Source organism: Schistocerca gregaria, chromosome 2 (genome assembly GCF_023897955.1).
Source record: "Schistocerca gregaria isolate iqSchGreg1 chromosome 2, iqSchGreg1.2, whole genome shotgun sequence".
Taxonomy (NCBI): Eukaryota; Metazoa; Arthropoda; class Insecta; order Orthoptera; family Acrididae; genus Schistocerca; species Schistocerca gregaria.
The window spans coordinates 619,447,170-619,460,427 of NC_064921.1; the positions used below are offsets into that span (position 1 = coordinate 619,447,170).

Below are 13,258 nucleotides of genomic sequence, written 5' to 3' on the forward strand. Positions count from 1 at the left end.
CTTTCTAAAATATTTACAAGTTATATCTCATATTCTTTTCATAATCAGCTATTAAATAATACTAAGAGCTAACTCCAAGATAAATCTACTTCTTGTTTAGCTGCTGTTGTCGCATTTCCCAACACTTTTGCATAAGGAACCACACAAAAAATGACATGTTCTCAAGACAACTTTAATGTACTGTATCACTTAAATTACATATTTTCATAAGGCACAAGTACAACTATGAAAAACACCAAATACAACATGTTACTTTCATAAACACATAGATCAACAAGGTGGCTGCACGATTTGCTTCTGTCAACCAGTCACATAACAGGGCCTGAGATGACACAAAAATATCACTATTTGATCATGCAAAATGATAAATGCTGCAGATTCTTCCTCATTTTCTAGTAGGAACTGGGTATAGAATTATTTTACCACTTTATCAAATGAATGGTCACTGAATGTAGTTATTCGATGAAGTTTAAACACTGCATATAACTTTTCTGTTGAAAGACGCAAAATGTCGAGATCACCACACTTAGATATTGTTGAGAATATTGTAACTGAATGTTACTATTAACACAACCCAAATATCCACAGCAGCAGAAAACATGTTTGCTGACATTGTTCAATAAACTGGGTGGCCACTGGATGCTTGAACTATCAATTGATACACTTATTTGACAGGGCAGCACTATAACAGATACTTGGCAACAAAATAAGGAATTATCAATAACATTCCTTTAGAGTGTGTTACAAAAGGTATTTAAATTTGGTGTGGCTTGATGTGTGGCACTTCCATGTCCTTTACCTAATGCAATGAAGCCTAAATAACTTTGCAGTCTCTTGGCAGTCTATGATATTGTTGCTACAACTAAAAGTAATATGGTGGACACTCTTGTATAGTACTAGTTCTTCATAAATAGTAATTACAAAGTCAGAATGTTGTATTCAGAAAACTGTACAGAGCTGGCTGCATGTTCTGAACTGAACTGTCTGACTGGTAGACCAAAACTGTGTGAATTTCTGCAGCGTGTCCTGTCTTGAGCCTGTCAGTGGAAGGATTTCCATCTCTGCCTGTATAAGGTGGAAGTAATGTAGTGCATGGCAGACAGCAATCCCATTGGCAGCTGGCAGCACTATCGTGAATAAGTACACTGCATAGATGGACATATTGTGGAAGCAGAAAGTGGTCAGAGCTTGTGAGCGCAGTCTGGAGGCCTCTGCTTGTTACTGAGAGACTCCAGGCAAGTGGTCGTGCCTGTGTGGTGGTGGTCTCTCATGGCATCTGCTGTGTAACTTGAAGCCTGGTACACAACATACACTATGTAAACATCATTTTTAAGTTTGGCTTATTCTCAGGAAACAGTTCATATGTTATTACTTTTTTCCACTGTCCCAGTTTAGTTGAGTGTAAACAGTATATTTCATTACTTCTGCCCACACTTCAAATGACATCATTTGTATGCAGGGAACTCCTGACAAACTCAAAAGCACTTGTTTCTCATTTCAATGAAGTGATTTTCTCTTGGGCTATATGGAACTATTTTATGGTGCAAGATGCCTTATTGGAAACTCAAACTATCAACCTCTTGATTGATTTGTGACACATTCTACATCTTAGCAAGACACTCATAATGTGGATCCGTAGAATGAAAAATGAACAACTTAAAAAAACAGAATTACTACTCTAATTTCTTATCAATCATTGAATCTATATCCTGCATGAATGTAACACAGCCTCTTTAAAAAATCTTTTCAAACACTAAGCTGCATTCTATTTGCGCTTAATGAAATGCTTTGTTCTCCATAACTGTATTGTCTTTAAACATCAACAGTAACATCATTTCCCATGTAAATCTGTGTGTACAAGCACATCAACTGATTGTAATTTTGTATGACTGGGTGGAATTATTTGGTAGCACTGGAAATATGGAAATGTTGTTAGGCTGGAGCCTCCCGTCGGGCAGACCGTTCACCTAGTGCAAGTCTTTTGAGTTGATGCAACTTCAGTGACTTGCATGGTGGTGGGGATAAGATGATGATGATAATGACAACACAACACCCAGTCCCTGAGCGGACAAAATCTCCGACCCAGCTTGGTATCGAACCCGGGCTCCTTGACATGACAGTCTGTGGCGCTGACCACTCAGCTATCGAGGCAGACTGGTAGCACTGGATGAAAATGGTAGTATGTGCACTTTACCAATAATACAGTATTTACACAGAAAGATGTGATCTTTGAAATACATCTTGGAATTTGGAAACTCGTTTAATTTCTTTGGTATTCTGGTGTAAGTACCCTTATTTCACATGAAACAAGGAGAGATTCAAAAGCATCAGTGTTTCAGCAGCACTTATTATTTGAGATAATATTAAATTTCGGGTCTGATATGTCTCTCTCTCTCCTTATACTCTTTACAAATGTACATATCTTATTATCAGACAGATGTTTCATACCTTTATGAAGGGCTGCACCAAAGGGGATCAGGTTATGTGCTACCTATTGCACATTTAAAACCTTGTTTATGTGTTTCTCCTTCCACTACTTTTCAGTGTAATTCTAAATACTAGTGCTCCAAATTCAATAGCAGTAATACACATCCTATCACCAGTATGAACAGATTAAGTCTCTGGAAATTCTTCATACATTAGTGAACCATGAACACGGACTGGCTTTGCATATCAGTATATATATACATTGATAATTGTGAAAAGAAAACAATCATTTATATGCTATATGGACAGAAGCTACTTACATATTGTGTTATTAACATGAACTTTAATTCTTAAATCTAAATAATAAAATGATTTGCAGCAAGAGTGATTAATAAGAATTGATTTTAATTTACATTTGGTAACAGTAATGCATACCTGGTGGAACAATTCATAAAATAAGGGAAAGGCAACCACTTCCCTACATCAGATCGATGCTTGGAGCACAGTAACATGTAACCGAAAACAGCATTTACTGTGTGTGTGTAAGTCACATGTATTTGTTTATGATTACATAATTAATTTTGCAACATATAATTCTTTATGGAAGACAGACAGAGCATGAATGAACAACATTTTCTCATAAAAGTGCATCAGTGTTCTGTTGTATGGTAGCTTCTGAAAGAAGTTGAAAATAATACATAAAGTGAAAAATGTACAGGATTAGAAATTGTTTTGTTTGTTTAGTAATGTAAGAATGTTGTTCATTGTTTGTGGATTCTCAATAAACAGGTATGTCATGCAATACAGGCTGATATTGAATTAATTTTTTCAGGGTGCAGTATCAATGCCAGGACAGTTCTTTGGTATTTGATATTTATTGGTACAGCAGTTAATTACATGATCCGCACCAACATCAACATTGCTATAGTAGACATGGTAATGAGGCGGCCATCAAATCCTCTGAGTAATGCTACTAATATTGTCAGTGAATGTTTCAACCATGATGACGTATCTGGTTCAGAATCTGCATCAAACAGCAGCAGCTCTTCACCAAACAAAATTGATGATGGACATGTGAGTACACCACTCGTATTTCATATTCTATTTACATCAAATGCTACTAGCTCTACAGGAAAAACACAGAATGAGTCACCTAAGTTATTTGTCTGTAGGCTCTTCTGATGGGCTGAAGATATCGTTTTCAGTATTAAATATCCCATGGGAAACAAGTCAGCATTGCTGCCTGATGGTGCAGGGTGATTAGCTTTATTCCAAGAGATCACATAAGATGCTGTGACACGGAACATGATTACTACTGTTTTTTAGTAAAAACTGCAAAGTTAGGATGAAAAGAAGCAGTGGTGGTGGGATGTGAACTGTAAATGTGATATCCTGTCAAAAAGCATCCACAACTGTACATTTATTTGCATTTTCCCATTTGTTTGGCTTCATGTCACATTAACTAGTAAGCAAGTGCTCAGTAAATAATGTGCCACTTGTAACAACAGCATTACTGATTGATTATTTTGATATCAAATCTGTTGTGATAAGCTGTGCTGTAGTAATGGATTGTGTGTCGCACAATGAGAATTTTTTGCTATTCCTTTCTACAAAGATTGATTAATTATGTCTTTAATTAGCTGCAAGCTATTTGAAATGAGTAGCTACAGAGTATCTAAATTGTAACTCTTGACAAATGGATCTGTTTTCGGACTGTGGTTTTACTGGCTGTTAGCTTTCACCAGTAGTGTATGGGTTTCACTACTACAAGGTATGTGAGAAAAGTAAAGAGATTGACTTTTTATGTATCAAATGTTTTACTTTTTTCAAACAATAATATTGTCCCCTTTGGCATCTATATACTGGTGGAGCAATTTTTCGCTTTGTTGGTAACAGCACTGAAAGGCTTCAGTTGGGAGGTCCTTTAACCTGTTGATCACATTCTATTGAATATCTCTGGATTCCTAAAATGATGTCCTTTTATCCAATTTCTCAATTTTGGGAAAAGAAAATAGTCAATGAGGTGAATAGGGGGACTGTGGAACAATGAGAATGCCTTTTGGGGGGCAAAAATACTGTGATGGAAGAGGCTAGCTGAACTGGGGCATTGTCGTGATACAGCATCCACTTGAAAGTTTCTTTGAGTTTTCTGCCAGATCCCAAAATCAACTTTATTAAAATTTCAGTGATCCAACTGTTCATCATCTTTAGGAAAATGTTGCTGCTGCTGAGACCTGCTGAAAACAGATACCAAGGCTGCAGATCGTCATCCTATATAATCCTCCATATCATACATAGTGCATGCACCACTCATTACAGTTGCTGACCTCCAAGATGGAACAGGTGGCACCACCCTTAATGGAACACTGGCAGCAATGGCGTATCACACTGAAGGACTGTTTTCCAACACACAGGCTGGATCCACCAAAAAAACATTCTGTTTTGATGCGAGCTAGTACAGAGGTCCATGTTCTGCTAAGAAAAAAGCCAGTGTCTGTATTACACAAGTTGTCTGACAATCTAATTTGAATTGCTCTTTATAAACACTGTCCCAAAAACTGGAACTGTCGAACAATCTAGAAGTGTTGGAAACTATCATCGTCTTGTCAAATTTTGTTTTCCTGTAACCAGTTTTTACGGCTGTTTTAGCCTCATATGATGATGATGTTTCATGCACCAGTCCTGAACAGTGTGAATTAAATGACCAATGTTGCCTGCCCACATTGACATAAAATTTTATATATGCCAGGCTTCCTAACCCCAAATCATCTTTCACAGAGCAAAGTAGTGCCCTAATCTTGAAAGGTGGATGGAACACACTCTAAATGTTAAAACTCCTTAAATTCTTCCAGTCTTAAACAATATGCCACCAGAATAAGGAATAATGGCCACAGATCTGAGGTCCTCGTAGTGCGCCACCAAGGATGGTCCAAAGTCCACAGCATGTATCATCTGGCCTCGTGGACGTGATGCTCTCAACATGTTTTCTTCAGCTATCTTCATTCCAGCATTAAATTTGCCATGGAGATTGAAGGTGATGGAATGCTTCCATTTTTGACATCATGGCTAACAAAAAACATAATGGTACTCCAAATCATCTTTCACAGAGCAAAGTAGTGCCCTAATCTTGAAAGGTGGATGGAACACACTCTAAATGTTAAAACTCCTTAAATTCTTCCAGTCTTAAACAATATGCCACCAGAATAAGGAATAATGGCCACAGATCTGAGGTCCTCGTAGTGCGCCACCAAGGATGGTCCAAAGTCCACAGCATGTATCATCTGGCCTCGTGGACGTGATGCTCTCAACATGTTTTCTTCAGCTATCTTCATTCCAGCATTAAATTTGCCATGGAGATTGAAGGTGATGGAATGCTTCCATTTTTGACATCATGGCTAACAAAAAACATAATGGTACTTTTGGACACAGGGTTTATTGAAAGCAGGCACACATCAAACAGTATCTGCATGCCATCCAACGAACCAATGCAATGGCATCTTTAGGACTCTGGTACACAGAGCATATGCCATTTGTGATGCAGACAGTTTCACCCAAGAACTTGCACACTGGATGGCTGTTTTTGAGGAAAATGGACACTCTGAGAAGCAGATTTGTCAGGCTACAGAGTTTGGACCATCCCCAGAGGTGCACGAAGAGGAGCACAGATCTCTCACCTTTATTCCTTATGTTAGGGTCATATCATTTAAGACTGGAAAAAGTTTAAGAAGTTTTAAAATTAAGATTATGTTCCATCCACCTTTCAAGATTAGGGCACTACTTGGCTCTGTGAAAGATGACCTGGGTCTGAAAAAGCCTGACATATATAAAATTTTGTGTCAAGGTAGGAAGGCTTTCATCAACCATCCATTTTCACAGTTAAGGAAAGGTGAATGGAACATTGCCATTATACGAGGCTACAACAACTGTAAAAATCAGTTGTAGCACAAATTGCTTAAATGAGGGACACGGGATGACATTTGACAAGACTATGATAGTTGCCCATACTTCAAGTTTTTGGGGCAGTGTTTATAAAGAGGCAACTGAAATTAGGTTGGCAGACAACTTGACAAGGCATGGCTTTCCTCTTAGCAGGTCATGGAACTCTGAACTAGCCTGCATCAAAACAGAAAGTTCTTCAGTGTGGTCAGCCTGAGTGTTTGAAAAAAGTCTTTGAGTGTAATATATAATTGCCACTTGTGTTCTACTAAGGGTAGCACCACCTGTCCAGTCTTGGAGGGGAGCAACTGCAATGAGTGTTGCATGCACCGTATACAGTGTGGGCACTGTGTATGGTGCAGAAGCCTATATAGGATGACACTCTGCAGCATTTGTATCAATTTTCAGTGGACTCAGCAGCAGCAGAAGCAGCATTCTTATGGATGTGGCGAACAGCTGGATAGCCAGAATATTGAATCAAGTTGATTGTAGGATACAGTAGCAAGCCTGAAGAAACTTCAAGACTTGTTACGCCAGGAAAGTCTATGAAGTGACATAAAGTACATCGATGGGGAGAAAATGGTGAAACTTGTACAGAAGTTGGATAAGCTTTGGAGAAAGAAAGGAAAGCTGTTCAATATACTTACTGTATTACTGATATGCCATGATAAAGGTATTATTCATAACTTTGCTAGATTTGTTCTGTTTATTAATAGTTAGAAGGCTAATAGGATTAGAACATGCCAGTCAAGAACTGATAAGAGAATGGATTTGTTTTATCCATAGACTGCTGGATATTATTTCCAAAGATCTATTTTTACTTATATTTGGAATTGTCATTGCAGCTTTCAAGAAATGTGTGGGAGTGGATACATTGTTCCACTTGGTCACTATTGGATTGGGCACATACGAATGCCATTACCAGTCGGTCCTCCAAATTTGAATGGCTTCTTTTTCATACTACAGCATCAGAAGGGGATAAATGTCAACTTCGTATGGTTAATCTTTCTAATAAGGTATTCAATGGGCCCACTGTGGTGGTGTTGGAGAAAGGTTGGCAGACAAATTGATTAATGAAAACAGTGGCTTTCCTCTTAGCAGGAAGTAGGACTCTGTACTAGCCTGTATCGAAACAGAATGTTTCTCGGTGAAGCCAGCCCAGTGTTTGAAAATAGTCCTTGAGTGCAATATACCATAGCCACTGGTATTCTACTAAGGGAAGCGCCACCTGCCCAGTCTTGAAGGGCAGTATCTGTGATGAGCAGCGTGTGCGCTGTGTACAGTAGGGACCCGTATATAGGATTATGATCTGCAGCCTGGTATCAGTTTTCAGTGGGACTCTGCAGCATCAGCATTCTCCTGAAGATGGCAAACAGTTGGATCACTGAAATATTGAATTAAGTTGTTTCTTGGATCTGGCAGCCAAACCGAAGAGACTTTCAAGACTTATGCCAGGAAATCTTATGAAGTCACAGCATCCCACTTATTTGCAATGTCCAGCCTCATTCGATTCACCCTTTTTCCAAGCCTTTCTAGGACATCTTTGTAAAACATTTGATTGACAGTTTGATCTGGAGGAACAATCTCACAAAAGCATGCACCTGTTCGACATTTATGTCAGTTTTAAAATTGAAGACTCCTTGAGTGACTTTCATCTTTGACGTGTTCTTGGCCTTCCAAAAATTGTTTTTGAAATTGACAAAATTGTGCTCTTGATAAAGAATGTTCCCCATAGGCCTACTTCAACTTTTCAAAGTTAAAGCTCTTGTATTACCCAAGTTTAACAGAAAACTTGATGGCATAACATTTCTCTAAATTCCACTGTTACATTTTTGTAACACACATCAAAAACACAACTTCACTGATAGCGGTATCAAAAATCACACATTGGCTACACAGAACTGAAACTTGGACTGAGCATCTGGAAGGAAGAAAAACACTGGTCTACACAGGCAGAACAACACAGCATTGTCAGATCACTCGCGGTATTGGCAGTCTCATTACTTTTGTCCCACAACTCGTAATTATACTTGATGTTATTATTTGAGTGCACATGTTCTTCAATTATTATTCATGTAGAGCTTCCTCATTATGGTATATATCATACTGCAGCATTTATTCATTTGTTTATTTGAGGTGACACGTACCTGTACTGATTAGAAGGGATTTAACTCCAAAGTTGTACTTACTGATGCAGTGAAGCAGAATAATAGTTCCAGCAGGAATTCAATGAGTGAAGGCTGAAGGATACACTGTCTGATCAAAAGTATCTGGGATCTCCTGTGTAATGTGGAACTGACCACTAGATTTCACAAGAGGCAGAGTTGCCAGTATAAAAGCAGAGTTGCCAGTATAAAAGCAGGTTTTGCCAGTAGAGAAGCAGTAACAACAGAATGGATCAGTCAGCAGAACTCAGCGATTTCTAACGTGAAGTATTCATTGGATACCAACTGAGTTATTAGTCTGTAAGGGACATTTCAATCTTTCTGTAGCTTTCCAAGTTCACTGATGGTGATTCAGTGCCAGTGAAGTGGAAATGCAGAGCAACAATCACAGCTGAAATGAAACCAGACTGTCCTTATGGACTGACAGACAGGATTGGTTGTAAATTATTGCATAAGTCCTGACTCATATATGTTCAGTGCAAAACGACACTTGAGGTGGTGTGAAGAGTAGCTCCACTGGATAGTGGATACTGGAGTGATGAATCATGCTATAACTTGCGGTAGCCCAATGGAAGGGTTTGGGTTTAGTGAATACCTGGAGAATGTTACCTGCCATCATGTGTAGGGTCAACAGTGGAGTAAAAAGGAGGTTGCATTATGGTGTGGGGGTGCTTTTCATAATTAGGGTGAGGTCCCATTATTGCACTTATGAAAACACTAAATGTGGAAGGCTATTCTGTGTACAGTAGAGGAACAACTCAGAGACTATGATTGTTTGTATGAGTGTGGCGATGCAGCCTTCAAAGCAGGATTTGTGAGGCAATGTTTTGTGGACAATAACTGGCTTGCCCAGAGTCCCAACCTGAACCCGATGTAACACCTCTGGGTGACTTAAATGCAGACTTAACTTCCAACACCAGTATCCAATTGACAAAATTGTGCTCTTGATAAGGAATGTTCCCCATAGGCCTACGTCAACTTTTCAAAGTTACAGCTCTTGTATTACCCTGGTTTTGGGTCTTTAGGTAGAACAGGTGGCAGTTCCTCTGCAGACATTCAGACACTTCACTGAAATTCGAGTTCAAGCAATCATAAAAGTGAAGGGTAGGCATACCCTATTTTAACGTCTACTGATGAATATCCAAGTGCTTTCAATCAAGTAGAGTATTATCAGCTTAACAAATGTATGGTCATGATTATCTTAGTCACCGTCAAATTTATTAGTTAACTGAAAATAATTTCCCTCTCTTGTCAGATCACTATTTTCATTAGGTGACACACTCACTAAGGATAGTAAAATTAGGATGCATTTAATGTCTTGACCAATTATATTCCATATTGTTGAAACTGATTTGACCTAAGTGCCGCCTTACAGCTTCAGTTTCATTTATTATTTTTAGACCTTCTTTAATTCGTTTCACCTTGTAGTTAGTTTTTTTTTTATTCCTAGCTTTTACCAGTTTGTCTGTTTAAGTTATCTTAATAAAAACAGTATAGTTATCTTTAAAATTTGCAGGAGAGAATACTTTGATCTGTTTGGTTTATATGTAATGGTATTTACTGTACGTACCATTAAATCCTTCCATATCCATGTCATTCGTCCTCTAAAATTTTTGTACTCTCATTTTTTATTCATTTCAGCAAATACTGAATATAGCTTACAGTATGTAAATGAGCTTTCAAAAACTTATGTATTTGTTACTGTTCCTCTCCAGCCGTATGCTACTTCTGTTTAAAATCACCAACCATGATATGTCTAATTTTGTGCTTGCTTCCTCCAGGAATCTATCTTGATATTAATCATTTTCATTGTATATGATCATTTTTGTCTTTTTTTCTTACATGAAAATGACTGATTATTTGTGTAGAAGTCTTATTTTCTTTCCTTCTGAGGCTCCATATTACTTTACATATAGTGGTATTTAGATCTATATGATTTTTTAGTTCTCTGTGGTCAAAATTCCTCTAGATCTTATCAGAAAATATATTATTTAAGTTTGAAAAAACAAACTGCACTTTTATTCTACTAATCAAAATAAACACAAATTAGAATAAAAAAGCAGTTTATTTGTTTTTCAGCCTCAAATATGAAAGTGTTCTACCAGGAAGTGATGGATAAATCCATCAATGTATAGTAAATATTTCCTCTGAAAGAGATCTATGGTCAGTCACCTCCAGGCTGTACTGTATGGCATAGCAGTGCCAGACAATCTGGCAAGTCACATGGGACACCTCAGGTCTCACTTGTTTTGCCCAAGGGCTCTGCTTACTTGCTTGGAGCCCCTTAGGCAGGTAGCACTCAGAGCTAGAAAGGAAGTCAACGTGCACTTGGTATGTCTGCCAGAGGGGCCTCATCTGAGATGTGGAGTTGGTCTTGCCTGTGGATATTGAGCATGCAGGATGCAGTCATCTGCACAAGCAAAGCCCGCAATTTGCAGTGTTGTGTCGAGAGTTGATCAGGGTCCTATGGTTTAGAGTTGAGTAGAGGGTCGCAACCACAGGCTTCATCAACTCTGTGATTGTCTTGGCTGCAGATTTCTAGACCTGCATTATTGTGTGGGGATTTGTAGGACTTACTTTGACAGGTCAGGAGTCCACTATACAAAAGTAGCAGCTACTAAGATAGCAGAGTACCTGTGAAGTGCACATGAGGGTTTTTTAGGCTAGACAGTAGTTTGATGTGCTTTGATGAACACTTGCCTGTCAATTCACAGCAAGTGAAGTCAGATGACGTTCAGAATAAAGACATTTTGACTGTCAAAATTTTAACAGTAAACTGTCAGGAATGTTTTCACACTCACATTATTCTTGGGACCAAGGTCCAGGTGAAACCTGAAGTGGATAGCTTGAGATATTTAGCAAGTCATGGAATATATACCAGAAAGACAGATTACAGACCATTGGAGGGCCAGTGTCCATTCCAGTTGACAAAAATATAGTCTCTTTTGAGGTCGAAGTTGAATGTGACAATGATATTATCTGGTCATGTGTAATAGGTGCAAGTTAAACCAAGTTAATTGTCACAGTTTCTTACCAGTGTCCCGACTACACTGTGACAGTTCTAGAGTCATTCAAAGAAAGTCTATGGTCATAATAAAACAGAAAGAAACTTCCACATGGGAAAAATATATTAAAAACAAAGATTCCAAGACTTACCAAGCGGGAAAGCGCCGGCAGACAGGCACATGAACAAAACACACAAACACACACACAGAATTATGAGCTTTTGCAACTGGCAGTTGCTTCGTCAGGAAGGAAGGAAGGAGAGGGAAAAATGAAAGGATGTGGGTTTTAAGGGAGAGGGTAAGGAGTCACTCCAATCCTGGGAGCGGAAAGACTTCCCTTAGGGGAAAAAAAGGACAGGTGTACACTCGCACAGACACACACACACACACACACATATCCATCCGCACATACACAGACACAAGCGGACATATTTAAAGGCAAAGAGTAAGGGCAGAGATGTCAGTCGAGGCGGAAGTACAGAGGCAAAGAAGTTGTTGAAAGATAGGTGAGGTATGAGTGGCGGCAACTTGAAATTAGCGGAGGTTGAGGCCTGGCGGATATCGAGAAGAGAGGATATACTGAAGGGCGAGTTCCCATCTCCGGAGTTCGGATAGGTTGGTGTTGGTGGGAAGTATCCAGATAACTCGGACGGTGTAACACTGTGCCAAGATGTGCTGGCCGTGCACCAAGGCATGTTTAGCCACAGGGTGATCCTCATTACCAACAAACACTGTCTGCCTGTGTCCATTCATGCGAATGGACAGTTTGTTGCTGGTCATTCCCACATAGAAAGCATCACAGTGCAGGCAGGTCAGTTGGTAAATCACGTGGGTGCTTTCACATGTGGCTCTCCCTTTGATCGTGTACACCTTCCGGGTTACAGGACTGGAGTAGGTGGTGGTGGGAGGGTGCATAGGACAGGTTTTACACCGGGGGCGGTTGCAAGGGTAGGAGCCAGAGGGGAGGGGAGGTGGTTTGGGGATTTCGTAGGGATGAACCAAGAGGTTACGAAGGTTAGGTGGACGGCGGAAAGACACTCTTGGTGGAGTGGGGAGGATTTCATGAAGGATGGATCTCATTTCGGGGCAGGATTTTAGGAAGTCGTATCCCTGCTGGAGAGCCACATTCAAGGTCTGATCCAGTCCCGGGAAGTATTCTGTTACAAGTGGGGCACTTTTGGGGTTCTTCTGTGAGAGGTTCTGGGTTTGAGGGGATGAGGAAGTGGCTCTGGTTATCTGCTTCTGTACCAGTTTGGGAGGGTAGTTGCGGGATGCGAAAGCTGTTTTCAGGTTGTTGGTGTAATGGTCGAGGGATTCAGGACTGGAGCAGATTCGTTTGCCACGAAGGCCTAGGCTGTAGGGAAGGGACCGTTTGATATGGAATGGGTGGCAGCTGTCATAATGGAGGTACTGTTGCTTGTTGGTGGGTTTGATGTGGACGGATGTGTGCAGCTGGCCATTGGACAGATGGAGGTCAACGTCTAGGAAAGTGGCATGGGATTTGGAGTAGGACCAGGTGAATCTGATGGAACCAAAGGAGTTGAGGTTGGAGAGGAAATTCTGGAGTTGTTCTTCACTGTGAGTCCAGATCATGAAGATGTCATCAATAAATCTGTACCAAACTTTGGGTTGGCAGGCTTGGGTAACCAAGAAGGCTTCCTCTAAGCGACCTATAAATCAAACGGTCTCTTCCCTACAGCCTAGGCCTTCGTGGCAAACGAATCT

General features: G+C 39.7%; 1 protein-coding gene across 1 annotated transcript in view; it reads left to right on the top strand.

Moving 5' to 3' along the window:
* The window catches only part of LOC126334598 (sialin-like), a 109,493-nt gene that overhangs the window by 29,914 nt on the left and 66,321 nt on the right, over nt 1-13,258 (top strand). Inside the window, exon 2 of the mRNA XM_049996991.1 lies at nt 3,260-3,501. Coding sequence (XP_049852948.1) covers nt 3,260-3,501 — 242 coding nt within the window. The remainder of the gene's footprint in view (nt 1-3,259; nt 3,502-13,258) is intronic.